At 26.7% G+C, this 27,923-nt stretch overlaps 2 protein-coding genes across 2 annotated transcripts in view; one reads left to right on the top strand and one right to left on the bottom strand.

Annotated features, from left to right (window-relative positions):
• Positions 1 to 1,952: 1,952 nt before the first annotated feature.
• On the bottom strand, positions 1,953 to 3,737 carry LOC107457379 (ATPase ASNA1 homolog). The gene has a single exon (XM_016075533.3). It carries the CDS (start codon positions 3,211 to 3,213, stop codon positions 2,221 to 2,223), a length of 993 nt encoding a protein of 330 aa, XP_015931019.1. The 5' UTR covers positions 3,214 to 3,737; the 3' UTR covers positions 1,953 to 2,220.
• A 36-nt stretch (positions 3,738 to 3,773) lies between these two features.
• The window catches only part of LOC107457373 (Smg5 nonsense mediated mRNA decay factor), a gene marked incomplete in the record, with an annotated part of 39,727 nt that continues 15,577 nt past the window's right edge, over positions 3,774 to 27,923 (top strand). The window contains 14 exon segments of the mRNA XM_043051549.2: positions 3,774 to 3,915; positions 8,394 to 8,492; positions 8,650 to 8,773; positions 10,198 to 10,363; positions 11,863 to 11,964; positions 12,418 to 12,577; positions 14,774 to 14,884; positions 17,449 to 17,523; positions 18,555 to 18,706; positions 19,902 to 20,036; positions 20,122 to 20,213; positions 21,460 to 21,574; positions 22,789 to 22,951; positions 24,843 to 24,977. Coding sequence (XP_042907483.1) covers positions 3,851 to 3,915; positions 8,394 to 8,492; positions 8,650 to 8,773; positions 10,198 to 10,363; positions 11,863 to 11,964; positions 12,418 to 12,577; positions 14,774 to 14,884; positions 17,449 to 17,523; positions 18,555 to 18,706; positions 19,902 to 20,036; positions 20,122 to 20,213; positions 21,460 to 21,574; positions 22,789 to 22,951; positions 24,843 to 24,977 — 1,694 coding nt within the window.

The following is a 27,923-nucleotide window of genomic DNA, read 5'->3' as shown; positions in this document are numbered from 1 at the left end:
TTTACTTCAAGGATACAGTTAAAATGATGTTTTCAATATTGATGAAATGGGTTTATTTTTTAAATGTCTTCCAAATAAGACTATGATGTTTATAAGGATGAAAACTGCTCAGAGGGTAAAATGAGCTAGGAACGTTAGTCTGTCCTAGTTGGAGGAAATGCGTCTGGGACAGAGAAATTGCCCTTACTTGTTATCGGAAAATACCGAAATTCCCGATGTTTCAAGAATGTAAAAATGTGTACTTTGGATTACAAGTCTAACAAAAAGTTTTGGATGAAATCAGTTTTATTTGAAGACTATGTAAGAAAATTGGATCGAAAATTCTTCGCTAAAAAAAGAAAAGTGATACTCTTTATGGATAAATGCACAGCGCATAGTGATCTACCTAATTTGAAAGCAGTAAACTTGCAGTTTCTCCCGCCAAACACAACAGCAAAGTTGCAGCCGATGGACCAGGGTATCATAAAGTGCTTCAAACAGTCTTATCGTAAATGGCTTGTCAGAAAAATGATCTTAAATATTGTAAGCATTTAGAAGATTTGTAATTAATAAGCATTAATTAAATAATCCGACAATATTTTGAAAGTCCAAAACCGAAACTAACGGTAAGTCGAACTTCCGATATGTCGAAGTTTTTCGTCAGTCCTATCAGATTCGAGTTATCGCGAATTCACTGTATATTCCAAGTGGTACAAAATTTTAAATTGTAAGATTTAATATTTGAAGTTACATTCCTCCATTTAACACATTAAATGATAATTCACAATATATATGTATATTTTTTTGTTTTGCTCATAGACCAAACTTTACTTAAAAAATCATTATAATTCAAAAATATAAGTAAAATAAACGGCTTTTTCAAAGAATAAAATTTAATTTCATGGCAAAATTTCCAGACATGCCACCTTGCTTTCTCCATTTAACACATTAAATGATAATTCACAATATATTTATTTTTTAGTTTTGCTCATAGACCAAACTTTACTTAAAAAATTATTATAATTCAAAAATATACGTCAAAAAACGGCTTTTTCAAAGAATAAAATTTCATGTCATGGCGTAATTTCCAGACATGCCACCTTGCTTCGTTCCAAGGTAATATTTTTCTAGAGCTGATAAAACTTTTGCTTTAATTCATAATTTCTGTTTTAATAAATTTAATTAAAGATTACTTAGTCTTGATAAATAATTTAAAATTCATTAAATTTAATATTATTTCTATTATAATCAAAATAAGATTTTAAAAGTGTGGATAAGTCAGAGCTCATTCTAGGCAGAGTAAAGAGCAGGGTGCAAAAGTTTAAAAAAAGGGCATTATTATTCAAAAAAGGTAATAATTTCTTTCTATGGGCTTTACACGTTCTATTAAAAAACATAATAATAAATAATAAATTAACATATATATCGAGTTAATGAGCTAACTAGCTTAGTAATTTATTTAAAATGCATGTATATATTAATAAAATAATAAATGTATGTTTTTAAGTGTCTGTAGTTATGATTTAATGATAGTGGAAGTAACTGCAAACTTTCAAAGACAAGTGCAACAAGGGGGTGTTGTGGCTATTTTTCCTTTCCCATATAAATCTATGTATTGACAGCAACAACAAACTAAATAAAAAGAGTTGAAAATAACAAAAGTTTAAGAAATCCATTGTAGAGTTTGGCGAAAAAGTAAAAAGGGTTGAAGAAAGAAAGGGCAAAAAGGGTATGAAGTCTATTACATCAGGGCACTTATTTACTTCAGGAGCAACAGGGTGGATTATTTTGACTAAAAGGGCAGCAGGATGCTGCGCCCTGCTTAACCTGCCTAGAATAAACTCTGGATAAGTTATTTAAAACTCTAAACAAAAAGTTATTATACCAACTCAACAATGAATTAGAATGCATCTACCCCAAAACTTGAAGATCGTATTCCCTGTTTTACTATTAAATAGAGAAAAACAAAAACATTACCAAGTGAAACATGCATTTATTAAGAAACAAAGATATAAAACATATGAAAACAAAATAATTCTGAATATAGATTCTTTTTTTTAAACAAACTGTAAATATATATTTCTACCAAATAATTAAATAAGACCTTTCAGAAATAATAGTAATTGAATGAAAACGTTTTAATTTTTACTACACTGCCTCATGCCGGTTCATATTCTATAAAAAATAATCTAAACACTTTGTAGAAAGTATTTATAATACACTTTATTTCATATTATAAAACTATGCAGATTTATAAGGTTTCACAAGATTATCAGAAAATGCAACTATTTTGCTTGTACCTCTAACTTCATGTTCAAGAAGTGGAAGTTTGGTAACATGAAAATCTTCATACAGATCTGAGATTTGATCTAAATACTTTTCTTGCAGTTTAAACCTAGCACAACACATACTACATGATTTTCCAACCGTATTAGGGAACAATAATTGGTTTACAATAATATTATGCGTGTCAATACCACATTTAGTAAGTTCTTGTACCAGTCTTTCAGTTTCGTACAATGAGAGAAATTCAGCAATGCAAACACACACGAATGTGGTTTGATCAGGATCACGAAATTGTTCATTTACTTGGCGGATGATTGGTAGGATCTCTTCAATTTTTGATGACATCACATCAGCAGACAAGTCCTGGATTCCAAGAAGGTTAGAAATTTGAGACACAAAAGGGCTTAACTGAGATTTTATCTTCAGGAGTTTCCCCAGGCCATTTTCAACCAGCTTTGGAAAGGACAATAATCTCAAGGTATGACCAGTAGGAGCGGTGTCAAAAACCACCACAGAAAAATTCCAACTTTTAACAAGTTTCATGACTTCAGCATAGCTAACAGCTTCATCAACACCCGGAAAAGCTCCTAACAATTCTTGAATATTCTTTCCTAACCTCATTGGATCATCGTCCGCAAAGTAATCTTCAGGTAGCTGAGTAGCTCCCAGATTAGGGTCAACTTCCATAGCATACAAATTGTTGAATCCTTTCACCAAAGTAGGAACTTTGGAAAATTTTTGATCAAATGCGTCAGATATGTTATGAGCAGGATCAGTGGATATAATTAACACAGTTTCTCGAACTTTTGCTAATTGTACTGCTAAACATGAGCTACATGTTGTTTTGCCTACTCCTCCTTTACCACCCACAAAAACCCATTTGAGGGTTTTTTGATCTAATATATTTTGAAGAGAAGGCTCTAACTCAAAAATTTCACTCGAATCCATGGTATTCTTCTCAAATAAATAATATCAATACGTAATAATTTATAAACACTGATGATGCACTTTTTTGTTTGTATTGGGTCTTTATAATTGGGAATGCATTAAAGTAGAAGTACATGAAAAGTTGACTCGATTTATCCGGATGACTTTCTTTTGAAGATTTTGGAGGCACAATTATAGTAAACAGAAAAGTATTCTTGTTTATTTCTGACATTTATACTGAATATATAAATTTTTAAAGGAGAACATACAACTTTATCGATAGTACTACTTCATCGTTCGAAATTTGATTCGTTAAAGAGGAAGAGCTGTACTGCTTGCGTCAGTTTATGTTCTTTAAAGTGTAAAATTGCATAGTTTTAATCGGATAAAAAGTTCGTTTCAGTTTTAAGCGACTTTAACGTTAGTTCAATCCGGACAAATCCACCAATGACTGTTTGAACATGTGGTATCTATTGCTCATAACTTTAACTGCGTATTAAATTGGAAAATGTTTACTAAAAGTTTGTTTTCTTATTTTAATAAATTTTCTGGATCGCTTCCTATAAAATAATTATGGTACTTATGTAAAAAACATCAAGAAGTTTTCAGTTGTTAATTATATTATTCCATCTTAAAATGATTTAGGATTCTGTAAGGTATGAAGAGCACAGTTTCTAAACACAGTATTAAGTTCGGGAACGAAGCTTCCCGAAGACTTTATAGGTAAATTTTATTCATAATATGCTTAATTTTTAACCTCTGATAGTCTTTTAATATTTCTTGTTTAATTTGTTTTTGTCATCTGTTTTGAATTAATTTAACCTTTTGAGAGTTTTAGCAATTTTTTTGATAACCTTCGTCCTATAGATTCACTGAGGTATTGCGTAACATGTTTACCTAATTTTATTAAACGTTGCACTTTTACCTGTAAATAGTTATGACTCAGAACAAAAACTTTTCTTTTGCTGTTGATTTGTTTCTGTTTAAGATCGGTCATTATGTCCTTAAATACTCCTTAAATAAATTGTATAATCACAAATCACAGTTACACCTAATATAATTTTTTTCTCATACCATAAGGAATTTTTTCCTTTAATGAAATCTGAGATTATTTAAAAATAATATTCATTTAAAAAACATACCATTTTCAAATATCTTATTTTATATAATTATGTGATTATTTATTGAGAGATAGATTTTTAAAAATAATGCTAGGCAAACAAGAAAAATTTACAGAATTATTGCTTGACTATAGAGTGCTTAAGTAAATAATTTTGCATGACCCTTTGAATAAGGACGTTTTCCGTATCAGTATCTACACCAAATTCTTAGAAGAATCTGGCAGTGTCTCACAGGAAAAGCAAAAAAAATAGGGGGGGGGGAGCAGAAAAGGCCAACATGAAAAAAATAACTTGTAACCACTCCTGGGTAATATACAACATTTTCTAATAAAAAATTCATTAGCACCTGGAAGACATGTACGAATATGAAAATATTTCCTTAAAATATTCTTTATTGATGTCCGTTAAAAAAATGATTCACGTCAGACCTCAGATTGAAATTAAGATTTTCTTCTTTTTTATAATTTTATCCCTTAAAACAAAAAACTTAAGATATAATTTTTTTTTTGCTTTGAATTTTTCTTTTTAATTTATACTTCAACTAAAGGGCTCTTATGGTCTCTTATAATGCCCTCTCCTCCTCAACAGATTAAATTTGTTCAACTCTTTCATTTGACTGTTGTAATGTTGCAATTATCAGTATTAAAACAAAGCGTTAAAAAAACCCCGTCTTATAGATTAAGAAAGGTGAATGATCAGTTTTCTAGTTAATCAGAGGAAATAAATTTTCTGTTCACATTAGTAGTAAAATTTTTTCAAGGGTAATAAAATTTGTGTTCACCTTAAAAGATATTTCAGGTTAAAAGTACTTTAAATTATAATTGTATTTCCAAATACAATTTGACAGGGAATCGATAATAAGTTCACGTTATGCTTGTTCATATGAACGAGGTATAACTGTATAAAATATCATTGCCAATATTTATTGCTGCTTACTTCATTATCAATATTTATTGGGCTATTCCATGGTGTCAAATGTAAAAAATGAACATAAATTTCTTAGAAAAAACTCTCAGAAAATAATACAAGTTTATAATCATAAAGTTTTTATATCTAATATGTAGTACTTTATAACCAATCAATAGATAATTTGTACTATTAGAAAAACTGATTATAATAAGTTCAAATTAAATTGTTCGTGTCAGACGTAAATCTTTTCAAATACTGACCACCTGTGTCATTCTTCAAATACTGGCCCAATAACTAGTAGTTCAATAACAACTTTTATCCCATTTACCTAACATTTAAATAGTAAGTGTATTATTATTGTAGTTTGCTATGCAAATTATTTGCAAATTGGTGAGATAATGAGAAAAAATTAACACTTATCCTTCAATAAAAATCTAAATGTAATAGAAACTACATACATTAGTAACATGTACTGTTCAATTTTAAACCAATGAATGTTTTTATGTTGACTAAAAGCTACGCTGATTTATAGTTGTAAAATCTTATTCGATATATAATTTAATTAATGAATTCAGTTTGTAGAATCTAAACTTATAACAGTCCCAAATAATTCCCTTAAGTCTGACATATCATATATAGAGGGTGCAAAAACTGAGTTAGTCCCTGTAAGCCATAACTGTGCCTTTGTTTGTATTTGCAAAGTTTGGTACTTTACATCTGAATGCATTTGGCAACCAATTAACAAGCATTTGTGGTAAATTAAGTATAAGCAAGTGCTAAAACTCAAAAATGGTTTTCTGAATGTGTTTGAATCGCTTTTCTCAAGAGAAAAGTACAAAATACAAAAAATAGATAAGTGCAAAATGTTCTAAATGAAGTTAAATTGTTTTTTGAAAAATTCAAACTAATTTATTCATCTCAAAAAAAAAAAAAGATAAAGAAGTAAAATAAAAGATATATAAACAACTTTATTGATCAATTTTAAGTTCTAATATAAATACTTTTAGCTACAGCTTAGTTAAGCAAATTTTATTAGATAATTGAGGTAAAATACATTGTTCTAAATTATACTAAAAGAATATTTAGACAGTTTCTATTCATAATTCACTTCATTTTACTAAGAAAAAGTGAAATAATAGATTGAAATAGGTGAAAACAAATATAATAAAAGAAAAGCAATGGTGTCGGAGATAAAAAAAAAATAATTATTAATTTACATTACAATAAAAATATTTATTATTTTTAAAATCAAAGTAGACCATACAAATGAGCCTTAGAAGCTTGCTTTTAACAGAAAAAATAATTTAATTATGTTGCCATCTTTAATTAAAAGTTTCCATCTTTTCTTGAAAACAGCTGTTTAATTTATTTAATACAGCAGATTTTACTAGCATAAGATGAAACTCAATTAACATTAGTTGAAAATTTCATAACATAAATAAACACAGCATCAATTTGTAACACAAAGAGTTATAATTTTTTTATTATTTATTTATTATTATTATTTTATTTATTTATTTATTTTTTGTAAGCTCTTTTATACGGTTTGTGTTGAATTTTAATGATGATTTTGATTACAAGCAACAAGTGTTGCTGTTATTTTTATAAAATTTCCAAATAGTTTCGTTGTTTCGTAATATATTATTTTTAATTTAGGAATTAATTCTCTTGTTAATGAAAAACAGTCACAACAGTTCATATGAATTCATATACGTAATAAACTTGTGCTTTAAGTTTTTAATTGCATTTGGCTTTTTTTATAATTGCATGGTCCATTTTTTGAACCACTTTTATTGCTTAAGCTTATTTCATTAATAAGCTTTCTACATTTGTCAATGTATTAATTTACTTTTTTATTAAATTTTAATAGTTAAAAAAAAAATAATTACTAAATAAGGCCAATTATGACATTTTCGAACCATTTTTATGTAATATCTTGGTAAAAATCAGTTTTGACCAGTTAAAATTACCACCTTTCTGAAATAAGCATTTAATTAAATCTTATTTCTCTAATTTTTTAATTATGAATTATATAAAGATTTTTTTTCTGTGCAGGGCTCTAAAAAAATAAGGAGACAACTGCTTCCCTTTCAATTTACCTATTGGTTAAAATAAAAAATTTTGAATTTTTTTTTAGGTAATTTTTTTTAATAGTGATTTTTTTTTTTTTTTTTTGACTATCACTCTATGGATATGGAAACTGATTTTTTGACAACTCTGAAAACATGATACTTTATTTTTTATTGTTCCTAACACAATTTTATGCTGTGTAAAAGCGAAATGAAAATATTGATTTTAAATTTCTTTGAGGAAGGTATTTAATTCAATTTTCTGTTATTAAAAGAAGTCCGTACAGGGGTCTGTCCAGACATTTTGTAAAAGGTCCATTTTTGTAAAAAACATTACTCGTAATTTGGGAGCATAATATAAACGTTAAGTCACATTCTTTCAACCAGAGTCCTGCTTTTGTAAATTTGTGCAAATAGGGTCCTGTTATTGCAAAAAAACTTTTTCAAGGAGTTTTTAAATTGTAAAGAGATACAAGATTATGCTCCACATTGTAAAATTATAATAAAAAAAGTAAAATTTTAAAAGATAAACATAAATTGCTGCTACTAAATTAGAGATGCAACATACAAATATTTGGTATTTAGCCTATACTGCTGAACCCAGAATATTCATTTCGGTCGAATAAAGGAAGAAGTGTCTGCCGAAGACAAAACTTAGTTCATTTACATCTATCTGTCTTTCTCTCCCCTCTCTCTGGGAAGGGTTTATTCGATTAACAAAACAATAATGAAGATAAACAAATTTGTGCAGGGTCCGATTAAAAGATTAATTATTTTGTGAAGGGTCCGTTTTTAAGTGAAAATATTTTATGAAGGGTCCATTTTTATTAAAAGATATTTTGTGAAATGTCCGTTATTTCTTCTAAAGAGACCCCTCCCATATATTTATTTAACTGATTCCAATATTGAAAGAACCAGCCTGTTGTATGGAAACTAATTAGAAAAGAAGAAAAAAACATAACTATCAAAACTTCGAAATGCATAATTTTCAGAGGCCTTACAACAAGAAAGTGTGTTTATCACATTTCTAACTGTATAATGAACCTGTTTATAAATATATTTTATTATTAATCATAATTGTTACTTTCATTAATTTAAATAGGGGTGCTGCAGATGCTGCTAGAAAGTTGGAACAACATTTGAATTTAGTTAATAGTCTTAGTGTTCTTTTCTCATCTGAAACGACTGATCTTAGGATGCGGTATGCTTTCTTTTTTGTTTTCTGGCAATAATTGATTATATAAAATAAATTTCTTTATAGTCCCTTATTAAAATTAATTTTAAGACTATTTTGCTCATTTTTAAATCTATACATTTGTACATTATCTTTATAGCTTTTTCTTCATTTATTTTTGTAGGTTAAAAGAATTTTGTGAGCGGCTAATTTTTACTGATCCTGTAGAATATGGGAAAAAAGCGGAGGATTTATTGTGGCGAAAAGTCTTTTATGATTTCTTTTACAGATGCAAGCAAAACAAAAAAGTAAATAGTTTTAAATTTCTTCAGTCTTAACTTATCTAATATTTCATAGTTATGAATGAAAAATTACTCATTACTTTATTTATTTGTAATTTTTTTTAATGTGGTGTTCAAGTTTCTTTAAGTTTAGAGTTATAATTTTATTTTTTTCAATTATTATTTTATAATTGACTTATAAATTGATATGTTAACAATAGTTCATATTCCTCATGAACTAATATTAATTCATATTTAATCAGGTTTATCTTTTTCAAAAGTTATATTATTTTTCAAAAGTCATTTATCAAATACAACTGACACTAGTTGAGTTATTTTCAAGTGCTGTGTTCGTTTTTTAATCTTAAATAAAAGCAGTGCATTTTTAAAATGAGTTAAGCATTTTTTTAACTATAAGTGAATACAATATTTTTGTGCATTCATGTTAAATTGTTTATAATTTATAATTTCTGTTTTTATACGAATGTGAAGGATCATTTTATTAAATGTCAAATTTACAATTATTAGTCAGGTACGTAAAATACATATAAAAAAAAAATTCTATGAATGTCTGCTTATTTAGATTACAAATGAAATGAACCAACTCCTCCCACATTTAATTAATACATAGCAACATATTTATTACATTCTATGCAAAATTGTTGTATAGGTTTTTTTTTTCTTTTTTAAATTGTAAATGTAATTTAACTTAAGCGTAGGAGGGTAACATTTATCAATCTTTTTTTGTCCTATTTCATATTTCTATTTTTGTCAAAAAGAAAAATAACAATTATGCACCATGTATATTTATATTAAGGATCCTTGGTTCCCTGGATAGTTAACACCACTTGTGTGTAGTGCAAACCACATTGTCACAATCAAGCATTTGGTCATGAAATTGTGGAGCTTAGCCTCTGTGATCCTCTAGCTCACCAAAAGTTGTTGCAGAAAAAGCTTGACTTTTCTTTAGATTTTGAAATACCTTTTGCTTCCATAATACTTAAATATATTCAAAAAATATTTTGCAGATGTTCCAAATAACTTTTAGATTAGCAATTCAATGATCAATGATTTAACAGTTTATCATGTATAGTTAAAAAGCTCCTGAATAGTGTAAGTGTATTTAACGAATGATAATTAACGATTCTTTTGGTAGTAATTTTTTTTTAATTAAAAGATACTGTCTATTCACATAAAATATTATTTTCTCTTGATCTTGTACTATACTTCTTTTTAAAATAAAAACCATATTTGCCATACCATATGCTTTGATATCATTTAAATTCCAATTAGAATCAAGATAATCTATTTTAAAAACTGTTGGTTGTCGGGTATAAGGTTTGGTATCCTTTATTTACTAAATTGGCTATATTATTTATGTATTTTTTCATATCTAGTTATAATTGCTATTATATTTGATTTAGATCTTTCTATTTTTTCTTTCTTTCTAGATTTTGTTAGAGTCTAACAATGACAGACGTGCTCTTATAAACCAGTTATTGGCAGGCATTGGGTTTTATCATCACTTACTATTGAGAATACAAACTGAGTTTCACATAAATCTTGAGGGAAAAGTAGATGTTCCTCTACTCTGGCATATGAAAGGTGTAAAGAAGGGTGGGTTTATTTATTTATATAATTGCTATAAAATGTCTATTTTGCTTTGATATCACTACAACTAAAATACTGATTGATGTATGTATACGGAAAAATAATTATAAAAAAGTTTTTCATGGAATATTTGTATGAGAGAGTTAAGACCCACTGTATTATATAATGCTTTTTATGAGAGATTCATAATTTTAAAATTTACATTTAGATCTTAAATAAAGGTACCTTTTATTTTTTAAAGTTAAGTTGGAATTGGGAAGGAAGATGATGTTTGCTTGAATCCTAAGCTTAATGTTTTTGACCATTAGAGTTTCCAGGGCATTTTCCTGGAACACAAAATGGCACCAAAAGATTAAATTGATAGTTTCTGAAAAAAAAGAGGAAAGGTGTGTTTGTATTACAGTGTTTTAAGAAATTATTAATCATGGTACATAGTTGTGTATCACTAGCTAGAATAAGGTAAGTTTTATTATATCTGAAATTGTGTGCACAGTTTTGCCTTTTTGCCCAAAAAGCAGGGTTGGAAAGGTTTTACCACAGTTGAAAAATCTATGCCTTTTTTCCAGCAGGCGAAAATTGGATTTGCATTGGAAACTTATGAACACAATTTTTTCCCTCTAGCAAATTTTAAAAAAACAGCATTCAAAATGCTTTCAATCTTCTACAGAGTGAGCTAGTATTGCTCTATACTAGATTTAATATAAAACATGTGTATAGAACTAGAAATATATAGGTTGTTTATTCTGCCTTTCTCCACTGGAGACAAAATACATTATTTTTTTAGTGAGAAAGAAAAAAAGTCCTAATATTTCTCTGTATGATTTAAATATTTTCTTCCAAAATTAAACTACTTAAAAAGCAAAGTGGAATCTGAAAAGAATAATCTTAATTTAACAATTTTTGATAAATATACTAATTTTATAAATGATAATATGTATAACAGATATAAATATGTATAATATATAAATCCTTTATGACATTAAAAGAACTGGATTTCTTTGTCTTCAAGATTTTTTTTTTAAAAATAGTATCACCTGTTTTCTTAAACAGAAATTTTAAGCTTTAAAAAAGAATATATTGACATTATTCAGTATTTATTGTTGTTTTTGTGTTTCAAGTTGCTTATTTTTGTTGTTGATTGATAAAAGGAAATATTTACGCCATTAAATAATTAAATGTAAACTTTGTTTAACACAAGTTAAAAAAAACTTTGTAGTTTCCTTAAATTATTCGATATATTTTTTTATTAAATTAACTCCATTTTTTTAAATTAAGTTTTAAATATAAGTTAATTAAGTCACACAACTTGTTCTGTGAATCAATTTCTGTTACTGTGTGTTTTACTGCCTAAGCATGTTCATTCTTGAGATCAGAATTGACGACATTACTTGTCATGAATAAATTAGAAAGCATACTTCAATAAATTTTCAAATAATTTTTAAGGTTTATATTGTTTTACATAATACTAAACTTTCTATATACAGTATGCTTTTATTTTTTAACAGAGCGCTGGAAAAAGTATCAGCAATCTGCAGCTAGTGATGTCAATGTTCAGAAGTGGGCTGATCAAGCAAGTCATCGCATATTAATTTATCTTGGAGATTTAAGTATGTTGTATTTCCAGCCTGAAATTTATCTATTCCTGTTTTTTTTCTTCTTCCTATAAGTAATTATTTAATTAGTAATGTATATTTGTTATTTAATTGTGTTTATTTGCAATAGTTTTTTTCGTCACCGATTCTTTATAATATAGAGAATAATACAAATAAATAGATACAATTATATTATTCTCTACATTATAGAGAAATGGGGTAGATGTCTTTGAATATATTGTTCAGTGTAAAGGGGATGCTAAAGTATAGCAACTAAACTTATCTGCTATTTTAATGTATTTGTGTTTCGTTGGTTTTTGTCCTTGTTATCATTCACAAAGTTTTTGTTCTTTTTAATAAAATATGCTCTGAATAAAGAATTAAATTTCATATTTGTTATGTACTTTTAAATATGTGTTTCTTTCCTTTGATGAAATTTGTAAATTTTCATATGTAAATTTTTTTTAGCTCGTTATCTTGCTGAACTAGATGAAATTGAGTGTCAACATATTGCAGAACGCTATTATCAACAAGCTTTTTGTTTGAACAGTCTTAATGGAACTCCTCATAATCAATTAGGTTCTCTTTATGCAAATAAATTTGAATCAGCATATCACTATATGAGATGGTAAATTTTAGTTCCCTATCTATATTGTTTTAGCTATTTATATGAATGTCTTCCTCATTTATAAATGTTACTTTTAAAGTGACTTAGTTTTTAAATTATTGTAAAAGCACAATAAGATTTCTAGTAGGTAGGTGGAATACTACATTTAAATATTTCACAAGAAAATATGTATAATATACATGAACAGGCAAGCATGGTTGATGAAAAATTTGTTCTTATCGTGGAAATTTTTGGTATCTCTCATTATAAACAAAAAATGCACCCTGCAATAAATATCTTTCAAACACCGCAAAAAAAAAATGTATTACACATTTAAATATAAGCTCGAAAATCCTATGTTTTAACCCGCAGACTTATCTTGCAGAGATATGAGTTTTGTTTTCTTCGTGCAGCAACAGTTTTTCTGCATTTACATCATTGCATTTGACATTCAGGCATGCCAGTATTTATAATAATCAATATAGAGTTTTTAAGAGTAAAAACATTTTTTTCAAAAATCAGTGATTTTCAAACAAATTTCGCCAAAATAAGTGGCAGCAAAAGGCTTAAATTAACTCTTGAAACTAGTTTCAATAGTTAATTTATCTTGTGATATTTAAGATGTAATTAGGTATAATTGGTGGTAGAAAGTTTTTTAACTGAGAATTTGTGTTCGTAGAAAGTTTTTCATTTTATTTAAGTCTGATGCTAGAGTTATTTTTTAGAATATCTATATTTATTTTATTGGTCCTTTTTTTAAAAGTAAAATAATAATAACTGAATTAAGTTTATAATTAAAAATATAACAAACTGTTAATAATTGTAGCAAAGTAAAAAAAAATATTTTTCCAATTTTTTTATCATTATTTTGTTCATATTTTATCGAAGATTTCAAAGATTTTCAATTTTAAGATAACCATCTGGTTACCGAGCAATTGTCAACCTTTTTAGGTTTTTATTGTTCTTATGTACATAGACCAAAAATAATTTTGTTGTCATCTAGACCAAGACTTTCACAGACATATTATGAATAATTTAAGGAATAGAATTTCATAATAAAATGAATAGCAAAAAATAAAAAGAAATGTAACTAAATCCCATCATTGTCAATTTTAAAAGGAGTTTCAAAGGCACAGCAAATTTTAAATGCACATCCTTATTGTAAATTGTAATAGCATTAACTGACCTCTTCTAATTGCAGTGTTATTTACAGTTATAATATTGAATTCTTTTTGTTATGCAGTTATATATAAACTGTTTATACAAAATTTATTTTTGTCATATATTATTAATTTTAAATTACAAATGTTAGAGTTAAAAACTTGCATTAACTTTTTTATTTTCAGTACCTTAATTTAAATTTTAAAAATATATAATTGAATTTCAACATAGACACATAACCAATGGCAGAATTTAATAAGTCAGTCTGCAACACTATCTTATGCAATACTATAATTTCAAATCCATTTGCATCTTCAATAAAGATTATTAGGTCAGAGTTTTTATGAAAATTGAGCTAAATCTAACATGTATTTTGCACAATTTGCAAACGTTAAATGTACTGAAATTATGCACAAAAATTTCGTATTGTCTAAATTTAATTTGAAATTTATAGAATCATACTTTTATTTTTGCCTTAATGAAAAAAAAAAACTGTTCTTATACTAAGCCCAATAACAAAATATTCAACTTGCTGCTACTATTAGAATAAATCATTTCATTTTAAAGGAAGAAATTAACAGAACTGTAATTTATGGGATTCTGATTTATGACTGTTTAAAGTTTCTTTAATTGGAATTTATTATCATAACATCACATGTTCTTTGCAGACAAATAAAACATTAACCTGTAAAATAAGGATTGAGTAAGTTTCATTATGTGGTAGGAAATTTTAGATCTATCTATCTATATATATGTATGTATATATATAGAGAGAGGTTGAAAAATTTTTCTTTTTCATTTTATCTTCAATTTTTACTTGTTCTCAAATTTTTTTTCTGCCTACAATTTTTTTTCCTTTCAAATCCGAGGTGGAGGTAATCTGCAGGTGCTGTGGCAATTTGCAGCGCCTACTTTCAAACTGCTATTGATTTTTGCTATTGGGGACTGATACATATTATAAACATATTTAAACTAAAATTATTTGCCTTTATATTGATAAATTTTTCTTTTTGTTATTCTTAAAACATGTAATGGAATTGTGTTTATATATTTCAGCTTGTCATGTAAAGATAAATTTGATGGAGCTGAAGGTAATCTAAAGCGAATGTTTGAAAAAAATGATGAAATATCAAAACAACTGTACTCAGAGGATCTGACAGACCAAGAGTAAGTGTTTTTATAATCGTTCTAATATTTAATTGATACCATTCCATTAATCTACAATGTGCAGAAGTAAAAAACGAAATGCCATGATTTACATTTGAAATAATGATGATATGTGCCAAATATGTTTTTAAAACCGTGTGTCTGGCGCAGCATGTCCTCTCAGGACCTTGCGCCATTAAAACTTACATTCAATTCAATTCGTATATGTGCCAAATCAAATATGTGAAGATAACATTTTAGGTTACAAAAAGTAGGCACAAATGAGTACGTTCTCTAAATAAACATACCTCTTTTTTTTAACGAGTTTTGGATCCCTTATCCCTAAAATATAAAGAGTAGCTACAATCTGGAAAATATAGTCCCAATAGTTTGGTCAGGAGAGCCGTCCATTAAGATGAAGTCCTAATACATGAAAATATTTAATCAATAGATAAAAGGTTATCCAGTAAGATTTTTTTGCACACTTTACATTTGTATACTTTGCTTAGCAATAATTTATAGTTATTCTAAAATTTTGCTGATTACTAAATTATGAATTGAGTTGTTAATTTAGTTAGAAAAAAATTTCCAATTTAAATTCATGGCTGACTTTGTATTACTTTTTTGTAATAATGGCTTTGGATTTTCTAAATATTTCTTCTTAATTTATCATCATTATAGTTGGCTAGGCAGCCCAATGGCGGCCAATGCCTTTCTCTGAAGGTTTCTCCATAACAACTTCCGATTTATCGTTCAGTTCTTTTTATTAATTGCAAGAAAATCAGACTCCACCGAGTCAGCCCATCTCAACCACAGCCTTCCACGCTTTCTTGTTCCAGTGGGTCTACAAATCAGTATCTTTTTTATTGTATTGTCATCACTCATTTGAATCACATGGGCCATCCCGTTCATTCAATTTATTTTTTTGTATTTAATAATATCGGGTTGTTCATAAATCTTGTACAGCCCAAAGTTAAATCTCCTTCTGCAGTTATTGTTTTCATTTACACCACCAAGTATACTCCACAAAATCTTTCTCTCAAATATTGTGATACAATTTCCCAATTTGTCAATTTAAGTTTACTAAATATTAAGGTATTCAAGAAAAAATTATCGAAGTTTTTTTTATTTTTTGTTAATTATTTGTTCTTACAGTTATCGAAAAAATTAAGATTTTGGTTCACCAGATTTGTTAATTATAATATTAAATAGAGTTTAAAAGTTTCAAAATAAAATTACCCCTACCTCTCTCGAATATATTTTTTCTTTCTTCCACCTCTTTAATTTTTTTTATCCGCATTTTCTAATTTATTATTTAATATTGTTTATCTTATAGTTGTTTAATTTTGTGGTATGTTTCATATAAATAATTTGTTGTTACTATTTATTCTGATATCCTGCTTTTGAATACTTATCAACCTCAAAATCGATTTTGCTGTATCTTATATAATACCCTGCTCACAAACCCACCCCTGAATGAAAGCTTACTCTATTTACTCGCAATGTGTGAGTGTGCATTATAGGCATGCTGCTTTATCCATAATAATTTTAGAATAAGACTAGCTGGTCTTAAGGAAGGATTTTCCTTTTTATTAAAATCATCCTGTTGACAAATTCAACAGGCAAGTAAAATATGTAACAAAAATTAGAAACAAACTGTAAACTTTGAAAAAAATATGGAAATAATTAAATAAATTTCTTATAAAGTTACTTATAAAAAAAAAATCTTTTCTTACCTTTTTATAATTTGTTCCATCTATATATATGCTTTGATTTGAAAAAAAGAAAAAACAATACAGCTATTTAGGGTTTAATGAAATCATAGTAGACTTGCATTTTTTATGCATATTCAGGAGTTAATTGTTTTCATTTTTATTCAATACAATTATTGTCAAAAATAATGAGCTTTTGAGATTAATCTTAGAGCAAATAGGGTAAAGATTATACAAAATAGTGCTTGTGGCTTAATAGTTTTCTCACGATTTATTTTATCATTAAGAAATTAATTAGAAAGTGTCATTAGATCGTCAAAAAAATATATGAATTAACTTAAAAAAATTAGACCTCAAAAAAATTAAACTGATTCAAATTAATTTTAACTCTACATACAAAGTTTGAAAATATTATTTTTAACTGCAGATTCATAAATTAAACTGTTATCTGGTCTTGAAAGTGAATTTCAATAAATTTAATTTTAAAAAAAATTTCTGAATGAATTTTGATTATATTTTATTTAATGTGGTGAAGAAATATGATTAAAGTAAATCAATATTGCTTAGATAAATTTTTAAATGTTCTTCACACAACTAATTTTTCTCTTTTGCTATTACATTCATTCATAAAATCGAGGTTATTAAATTTAAATATGTTACTTTTTTTTCTTATTAAGCAATTAAAAAATTGAACTTGTCTTGATCTGGGCTATAGAAAAAATATATTTTTATATAATGAGATTAACAAGTCTTCGTTATTTCATTCATGAATATAGCAGATTTTCAATAAACTCTATTGGTATAATCTTTTTCATAACATAATTTTCTTTGTTCATTTCAAAATGTTTATGAATATTTTTGCACTTTGTGTAGATTCCTAATGAGCTCAAGATTTTTGTCCAGATTCTTAAAATTGTGCCAAATATTCTATTTTACTACCGGAGAAAAGTAAGTATCTTGGTGACTGATTTTTGTGATTTAAAATATTTTCTTAAAATATAATCTTAATATTTTATTAAAAAATGCATATAACTGTTATTTTAACCTCTAAATTTTATCTTTAAAAGATTCTATTTCAAGTAATGTTGTATAAAGAATCCGTCAATGTGATTCTAAATTCGAATTTTCAGCAACTTAAGGGATACTTTTGTTATCAAGGAGAAAATTTTATTTTTTCATTGAAATTTATTGCATACTCTTAATATACATTTATTTTATTGTTAAATTCATTTTATTGTTTCATGTATATATGTATATATATATAATAGCAGAACATATATAAACTTTTCAGTTTAGCTTGAGTTTTTAATTCTCAAGCTAACCTGAAAAGTTTAGCTTGTTTTTAATTAATTTTAATTTAATTGTTTTTAACTAGAGTTTTTAATTCTGAAAATATCCTTTAAAATTGCATTATTGCATAAAATCAAATATTATATTGAAACAAATATATTAAACTAAAACAAAATATAAAATAAACCAAAACAATGTTTTCTTCGTTACAATATTTTTTCATGGATGTCAAAATATATAAAGCAACTCAATACCTATTCTAATTTATTTAAAGTTTGAAGGAAATGTTATATGCTAAAATAACAAAACAAAACAAAAAATTTATTAAATCATGAACATTTCTTTTTTTTTTCTTCCTGCATTGAATGTAATAAAAATGATGCAAAGTTGAAGAAATAATAAAAAATAAATACCTCAGAAACTTTAAAATGCCTCTAAATTTTAAGAAGAATGCCTTAACTTTCTTTTTAATTAAAAAAAAGGAAAAGAAACGCTTTTAGAAAAGAAAAAAAAATGTGGATTTCATGAAAATCCAGGCCTTAGTCATAATCCAAACATAAACTATAAGGAATATGAAAATTACGTTGTTTAATGAGACCGATAAATATTGGGTTTCTAGGGTAATTGTGGTTCAAATTTTTGTTTGGAAATAAATTCTTGTTAGTTTCTTATTTTTAATTTTATTTTAGATCTGAAATATTTTGTCAAGATATTTTGAAAGAGTTTGACATGGCTTTGAGTTGCAATTCTAACATTGACACTTTAGTTCATTTGTCTGATGATGATGTTTTCAAAATAATTGTCATGTCATTAATGTGTGTATCAAAGCTCCAAGAAAAAGGTTTGTTTTATTAAAACATTTGTATTAATTTCTTTAAAAAAATAATCAACAAGACATGCATTATGATTTTTACATGAGTCTTATGAAACCAAATATTTTAACTGCATTGCATTTCTGTATTTGTATGCATATGCAGTCAAGTCTTGATATCAAACTTGAAGGAAGACACTAAAAATCTCATAGTATTGAAAATTAGAGATATTGGAAATAAAATATTGTTATGTATTGAATATTTTTAACAATTTAACCAATGTATCTGTACTGACAATTTTAAAATTGTATTTGCACTCGTCCCCTCTTAGTCGCATGTTGTATAATTAAATAACCTAATTATAAAAATAAAATTTAGTAGAATCAAATAATTTTATATGAGACCAATTTTAAATTTCCTCGCTAATATTATTATTTATGGTAGCCAGTCTTCACTTAATTGCATAAAGTAGAGAGAAATAAGATTTTTGGTTTTATTTATTCATATTTAAGAAATGTTTTACCAGCTAGAATGGAATTTCCGTTAGGAAGAGAATACAATTGGTCACTTCCATGGGGACTTCCTATCCGAGCGGTTCCCAATTTTTTTCCAGAATGGAACCTTAAATGATCAACTTTCTTCCTCTGGAACCCCTGCTTTCAAGAAATATATCTACATAATGACAATTTTGAATGTATTGACCAATAAAACACTTTATGTTGAGAATATTTAATAAGAAGAGTGAAATTTTTTCAACCATTGATAAATTAAGTTTATAATCTTAAATTAGTTTAATAATCTTACGTTAGATATTTGAAGAATAAGTATCTCGCAGTATATTTGAAGAATTAAAATGGTTCTAAAATGGCTGTTCCCATTTAGTTTCATGTGTTCTGATTTTGAATATTAGAAAAAAGTTATATTTCACTTTTATCAGGACTACTGAACATAAAATTAAATAATATTTTAACTTTTCAAAGCACTCTCTTATAGAATTTGATTTTAAATATTACTTGCCATTTTCGTTTTTTGAAAGTGTTATTTTATTATTAGAGATAAAAATTCTAAATTTGTTTTATTAACTAGTTTTATCAGGATTAATCTGGATTTATAATTATCATTCAATAATTTAGCTATTTTTCCAATTAATATGAAGATTATTTTTTTCTTTTTGTAAGCACATTAATTTTTCAAATTTGTTACTAAATGTTGTGACAATTTTAGGTCAGTCAGATGCTTCAGTAGCAACAGCTTTTTGTCTAGCTTTGTTTTCTCATGTTGTCGATTACGCTACCCGACGATTGCTGTGTTCATTATTGACTCTAAAAGAAGTTTGTGGTGAACAGGAATGCAAAATTGGTATTTGTTTTGATATTAATATCAATCATTGTTATAATCATATCTTCAAATTTTACTAACTGCTTTGCTTTTTTTTTATGTACAGAAAATGGTAGTTCAGTAAAAAGTATTTCATCTAAGGACCAACTGAGTGATACAAGCTTAGACAGTGATGCAAATAAAGATAACATTGCTAAGGTACTTCTTTTCTGTTTAAATTCATTATAGTATTTATAATTTAGGTCTATTATAAAGTAATTTAAAGAGAAAATTTCTAGTTTTAAGTTATTAAAAATTGGGTCTTAGATTAGTCAAATGTTTGATAGTTTCACAATATGTAATTACCTTATTCCATCATTATTCACAATCAATATAAAATCAAACTATTTTATATTAGTTAATAATGCAATTATGTTACATAAATAAATTTTTTTATGGCTCATCATTAAAAAGGCTTTTTGTGATGAACAAGTGAAAATAAAATAAATTATGAGCTTGCCTTAACTTTGGAAGTTTTTATTTTAGCTCTCAACTTTGATAAATATGAATTAAAAATATTGATCACTAGTGTTCCATTTAAGGCATGCATTGTAGACTTAAATATAATTTATTATTAATAATTTCTATTTTCAAGTCATTTAAAAAGTTGTAAATGACATTATTATATGCTTGTCCCTAATTTATTACTTGAAATGCTCTATTTGTAGGAATCAGAAAATTGAACAAAAAAAGGACAAAATTTTTTACTATTTTCTTGAATCATTTCTTAACTTTTTTTTCTCTATATTCTTCACACTTTTGAGAATATAGAAAACACTTCCATTAATTGTTCTTATTTAAATACCTATGTTTCAAAGAGCAATGTCAAATCTGAAATTCACTTATTAACTCTTATAATTATTATGCACTGTTCTGAAAAATTACTAAGTTGAATGGATAATTATATATTTTTAAACATGGAGAATTAATCAGTTATTTTATTGGTATGATTCACAATTGTCTAATAATGGCCCATGCCTTGCAATTTGTAAAATTTATTAATTTATTTTAAAGAGTCATGTTATCATTATGTGTATACATTGTATTTCATACAATGTATACTTCTGATTATTCAAGTTTAAATCTCCTTGTATGCAGATTGTCCACACTTTGAATTTATTTAGAAATATAATTTAAAGTAAAATTATTGTTTCACAATAGTTTAAAATATTATATATAACTAAAATTAAGTTGTATTTGATATTAAAGTTATAATGTAACAAATGGTATTTTCTCATTCCATTGGATTACTATATCGTAATGCAATACAAACATTTATACAATAGATATCGCAGCTAAGGGACAATACTGCATTAATATTATAACTAAATTCTTATCAACTGCTTTTGTTAAATAACCATGCTTGGAGTTACCAGACTTTAAAACTACTATTTTCTTATTTTAGAAAAATCTTGGAAAAAAGATAGGATTGAAAAGGTTTACAGCACGTCGTTTAAGAACATTACGTCGCCGTAGGAAAATCAGTAGCACCAGCCAAGAAGACTCTGAATTAAGTGATGGTATGTTTTTAATTAACTTATCTTTTTCTTTATATACATACTCTTTTTGTATGAGGCATTTTGGCTAGCCTTTTATATATTTTTTATGTTTAATGATACAATGATATATTTTGGCTAGGCTTTTATATATTTTTTAATGCTTAATGAGAGAGATACATTTATATGGTTTAAATTTTTTACCTCAAGTTACTGTATCTTGATATTATCTATCATACATATGAATCTATAATGCATTAAAACCTTTTAAAACTTTCAATTAGATAAGTTTCATGATGGTGTCTATGTCATAGATACAGAGATCCCCCTGCTGAATAGTCATATTCTTGACACCAGATTTCACATTCGAAACAGGATTGCACAGAGCTCATTCTAGGCAGGGTAAACAGGGCGCAGCACCCTGCTGCCCTTTTAGTCAAAAGAATCCACCCTGTTGCCTCCCCTGAAGTAAATTAGTGCCCTGATATACAAGACTCCATAACCTTTTTGCCCTTTCTTTCTTCAACCCTTCTTTGTTTTTTCCCCAAACTCTACTATGGATTTCTTAAACTTTTGTTACTTTCAACTCTTTTTATTTAGTTTGTCATTGCTGTCAATACGTAGGAATACATTTATATGGGAAAGGAAAAATAGCCATCACACCCCTTGCTGCACTTGTCATTGAAAGTTTGCAGTTACTTCCACTACCATTAAATCATAATTATTAATCATTTTAATTATTAAATCATAACTACAGAAACTTAAAAACATACATTTATTATTTTATTAATATATGCATGCATTTTAAATAAATTACTAAGCTACTAAATAAATTACTACCCATTAACTCAATATATATGTTAATTTATTAATAAAAATTAATAATTAATGATTGCTTTGCTACTTTTAGTAAAGTAAAGAAAAAAAATTCTTTTACTAATTGACAATATTTTTTAATAGAACGTGTAAAGCCCATAGAAAGAAATTATTGCCTTTTTAGAATAATAATGCCCTTTTTTTAAACTTTTGCACCCTACCCTTTTTTCTGCCTAGAATGAGCTCTGGATTGCATACTTACATAATTTTGCTGAACTGATTCTATTTATTTTAATCTTCTTTATGATTTGTTTAGTTCGACACTTTTTTTAAGCACTCTAATGAAGGTAGAATATTGTAATAAATTAGAATTAATATTGTAGTTGTTATCTTAATTTGCATCAGAATATTTTTTTTTGAAGGGGAAATGACTGATCTTCCTGAATCTGACGAAGAAAGTGGACTAATGAATTCGGATATTAGTCAAGCTGGTAGTTGCAGTAGTGAAAGCCTGAGTGAAAATGAGGATGATTTACTTGTAGAAGAAGAGGAGGAGGAAGAAGAAAATAGCTTTTGCATTGATGGGTGAGTAGCATAACTATATATGTATATAAAAATCTAATTATTATTACGATAGATTCCTATATAAAATATTTTAAATAGATTCCTGTGCAAGAAGTAATAAAATTTAGTTTTCTTATTAAGTAATCAGCCTAAGTTGCTATATAACATTCCCAGAATTTCTAACTCTAGTTACAATATCCAATATGGGCAAAAAAAGATTAAGTTTAAAGAAGAAAAAAAAATTAAAAATCAACTTTAGGTAATAAAGATTTTTTATTTGTAACAGGTTAATCAAGGTTCTACTATAATTATTGTTTATTATTACAATTATGTATCTTTATGAATTTGTACATTTTGTGTTTATTATGTTTCAGTTTAAAGTTTTACCATACCTGCTGAAAAAGTAATTTAAATATTTTATTGTATAATGTGTGCAAAAGATTCCTTTAATGGGACAATATATATATATATATACAGGGTGATTCTAAAAAGATGGGCAAAATTTTAGGAAGTGATAGTACACACCCAAGCAAACAATTTTTATCAAGGAATGCATGGTCGAAAACAAAACGCAAAGGTGCTGGCCCATTTGGATAGTTGTGTGATGCAAACATGAAAGCTCCATTCCTGCTCCATTGCTTGTCGCCAAGCTTTTGGCCGCTGCAGGGAAAGTTCGTGATATCCATGGTGTGTTTCAGAATGTTCGCCTATCTTTTCTTCGCCGTTGTACTGTGTGCATAGCCACTGCCGGCCACTGTTTTGAACACTTATTGTAATCACATGCCATTAAATTTGCGTTTATAACTTAACTTCATTGTTCTTTGTGTAGTTTTGCCTCATATAAGAACATAAACTTTGACGCCCTCAAACAATTTTGCGTTTTGTTTTCAACCTTGCATTCTTTGATAAAAATTGTTTGGTATTATTGGTATTGATTGTTTGGTAAGTATTTGAAAATTGTTTGAACAACCTGAATGGAGATTGAAATGCATGCTTTTTCCCATAAATTGTAAAGTGATATGCATTTGATTTCAATTTTTATATTAAAAATGTATTATTTAAGAAATAAAAACAATAATTAAAGCTAAACAACAATTCAATGAATCTAGTGGCATAGTTATTTTAATCAATAAATACGTTTAAACAATAGAAAAAAATCATTTTGGTATGGATATCTTTAGATATTTTCAAATACTTATGTATGTGTTACTTTGAACGTTTTCATTGTTATTTGATGTTGCTATTATACAATTTTTTAAAAGAAAATATCTAAGTCATCTAAAAGAACTTAAATTTTACTACATTGTAAATTATTTAAATTTTAAGTTCTGGAAATAAATCTGAAATTATTTTCTGTACTTGTTAAAAACATATTTTACAATCTTTTGAATCAAGAAACCTCACTCTTAAAGGAAGCAGTTGTATTATGCATTGATAACTTACATATTCTGTTATTATTTCACATCTTCATACAAAAGTTTTAAAAATAGTTTAATATAAATGTCAAGTTTGAGTTGAGTCTATATTAATTTAAAATAAGTCTACATCAGCTTAATCAATTATCTGAAAAGAAAACCTTAGGGTTATTTCATTGTATTGTCTTTATAACTTTTTTTTTTTTTTTTCATTTCAAAATTACACTTAAAGCTTTTAGAAATTAATCCTGTTAAGAACTGAATAAATTTTTCAGTTATGAGAAATTATGTAGTCTGTTTTTTCTCCCTCTCTTTTTTTCATCTTTAAATTCGTAGTGGTTTTACTTAATTCTCAGTTGAGAAAAATTAATATTAAATTAAAAACAATTATATTTTTTATGAAATGTTTTTAAAAGTAAAGTATGCTTCTTAGTTCAAATATTTTTGTGAAAACTAATGAATTAAAAGTGATGATAATTTTTTTTTCTTCCTAAAAGAGAACTTATTAGGGAGAATGATACCAATTTAGAAAATAATTACAATTTAAAAAATGGATGTTCTGAGACTCTTAATGGATCTGAAGCAAAAGATGATGCACTGATGAAGAAAAATTATGTCAACAATGTTTATAAGTAAGTGACATATTTCACCATTTTATTTTTATCTTATATGGCTAGTTCCAAGGTTTTTTTTTTTTTTTTTTTTTTTTTTTTTTAAATTTATTTCAAGGAAACCATTGTAATGATTGTCACTTTGTAAAGATAATCTGTTCATCTATTTCTTAGTTTTTTTTTCTATTATACTATTCTGGGGGAAAAAGTTTTTAAAAATCTATCCAAGTTAACTATTACATTCACATAGCTTCCACCACTTCTGAATTTATGCCCCATTTTCTGCACTGAGCTTCAATTCTTCTAGATTTCGTTAATATACATTAATATTTTGTACTTTCTTGGAACTACTTATTTAAGCATCTATGTGTGTGATAATGAGTTCTCATGCCTTGCTCAGACAATGACGCCTTTAAATGTTGCTCTGCTACAGTCTTGTTATAGGTCATTATTTATATAAAATATAAGACGGCAAGCATCTGATAGTGCAAAAAATGGGATGCTGTTTTTATTCGATTTTGGAAAAAACAAAACAGTACAAAAAAAAAGTTTGCATATATTGAAACGTCCAATTAGTTTAAAGAGAACAGTTGTATAACATGTATCTTCATTATTTTAAAAATTTAGTAATCTATTTACATTATGCCTTCAAAACTGAACTTCTTAAAAACTCACATCCATGTAGTTTTGAAATGTGATGCTCTTGTTGCTGATAATAGGCTTAAGGAAATATTACAACAATTCACACTTTTATTTTTCTTTATACGTTGAAATTCTAAAAAAAGAAGAAAAAAACTTTGTTTTAACTGTAAATTATAGTATAATGGTTGTTTCAAACCTGTGTAATTCGAGAGCTAAAATCTCAAATTGCTCTTGCTAAGCACTTTAAAAGATTCCATTTGCATTGATATTGTTGCAATGTACTGTTTATAGTCTCAGTTCAAAATGCTTATAACTGCTGTTCAGCCTATAAAATACATTCCATGATTCAGTGCCCATACAGTCAGTGATTCAGCAATTCAGAATAAGCGATATGATTTTCTGATGTCTGGAGTTTTGTTACTCTATTTCAATGCCAGACCTTGTTCAGCGATTCTTTCCCAAAATATGATCAGATGTTTTGGAGGAGAAGAAATTGACCACCTGCTCTACAGTCCACAGTTCTTTCAGCAGCGAAGAATTTTTCAGCAGCGAGCACTTAGTCACATGAAGAGTGGTAAAAGAAGACCTCAAAGACAATAGAATTCTATGGCTTAGGCATACAAAAGCTGTTAAAAAAAAAGAACATTCTGACAAATGTTTAAGCAACTGGGAAAATATATAATGATTTTTTTTTTAAATCGTTTTTTTCTTCTTTCCTTTAAATTTTTTTTCTTCTTTTTATGATATCAGACCTTCTGAATAAATTTAGTAACATTATGGTAATATTATATTAATCCCATTCAAAAGAACTTTTCAAACATTGCACATTCATTTCAGGAGAGAACTGTTTTGAGATAAGTTTATAAGTTTTAACTATCTTATGTAAAATTATCAAAAGAAATGAATATGTCGAACCGTGTTAGAAAACATATGTTTCTTTAAGTCATCACTTTCTTGCTTGATTTAATATGTATGCGCAATCATTATATTCATTACAATCTCTTTAGATAAATAGACAGATATAATATAAAACAATTATTGTAGTTTTTCTTATTAACATTAAAACAATATTATTTCAAAATTAATTTTATATATTTGCTTGAATATAGAAACTGAAAGTGACTTCATTAAGAAATTCCGTCCACACACCTTCCATTACAGAGATCCTTCCATTTTAATAACTGATAGATAAAGACCAATTTGTTAATTTGAAAACACTCTGTTATTTTAACACCCATTTAAAATGCCCTCAGTTAATCATTTATTCCAATTTATTGATGAATATTTAGTTTCATTTTTTCTTTAATCTCTTTAAAATCACTTTGTAAATAAGTGTCAAACATTTTTGGATTTTCAAAATGAAATGCATCTATTGACATTAAGTCATTTAATTTTGCAAAAGTTTTAAAAAAAATCATTAAAACAGCTATTTCTTATGATGCTACTGCAAATTATATGTGTAATAGCTTGAATTACATTTGAATAAACAAAGTGTTAGATTACGTCATCAAGTTATTCTTATCATAAGAGATTGTGATCTATGGTAAGAAAAGAAAAGTAGTGAAGTAAACATAACTTCACATAAATTATCAAATCAGTACTTTGCATCTTTAGGCCAAAATGGGTATGACGTCTATGGACATTCATTTGAGTTACAAAATTGCATTTACAAAGTGTGTAAATTCCTATTCAAAGGCTTCAATAAATATCTCGGTCATGCTTTTTAGGTTTAACGTATATATTTACTCTTTTAATGAAATGTTAGTTATTTAAACGTATTTAACTTAAAAATAGCTACACGCAACCAGATTTTCATTTTAAATGCAATTTTCATCTTAGTGTTGTTTCATTAGTACTTTTAAGTATTAAAAAAAAAGAAGAAGAAAAAAAACAGTTGTGCTATGATTAGTTATCTTGTTAGTATTCTTATTTTAAGTCTAGCATTGTTTTGTTCAAATTCACCATTTTTTTCTTTCTTGCAAGCAAATATTTATGGTATTTTTGTGTGCTTACAATACCATGATTTCACATTAAATAAACCATTTTCATCTGAGACTAATATTTAGTGTTGTTAGTACCATTTGTGGAAATTTACATGAATATAATTTATTGCTAGCAAAATCAGCTTGCAATTAATATATGCGTTTCTATTTGCAGCTTTAAAAATTATAAAATTCTTTCAAAAATCTTACATAAGTAGAACTGCTTACACCTACAGCGATTCTATAGTTTATATGTACTACAGACACATTTTACTGTGCTATGCTGTAAAAAGTTAGGGAACCGGCCTTTTTCATTTTTGGAATTTCAGATCAATATCCTAGG

The sequence above is a fragment of the Parasteatoda tepidariorum genome, chromosome 3 (assembly GCF_043381705.1).
Source record: "Parasteatoda tepidariorum isolate YZ-2023 chromosome 3, CAS_Ptep_4.0, whole genome shotgun sequence".
NCBI classification, from domain to species: Eukaryota; Metazoa; Arthropoda; class Arachnida; order Araneae; family Theridiidae; genus Parasteatoda; species Parasteatoda tepidariorum.
The sequence above is the reverse complement of the archived record's forward strand: the minus strand, read 5'-3'. Positions and strand labels throughout refer to the sequence as shown.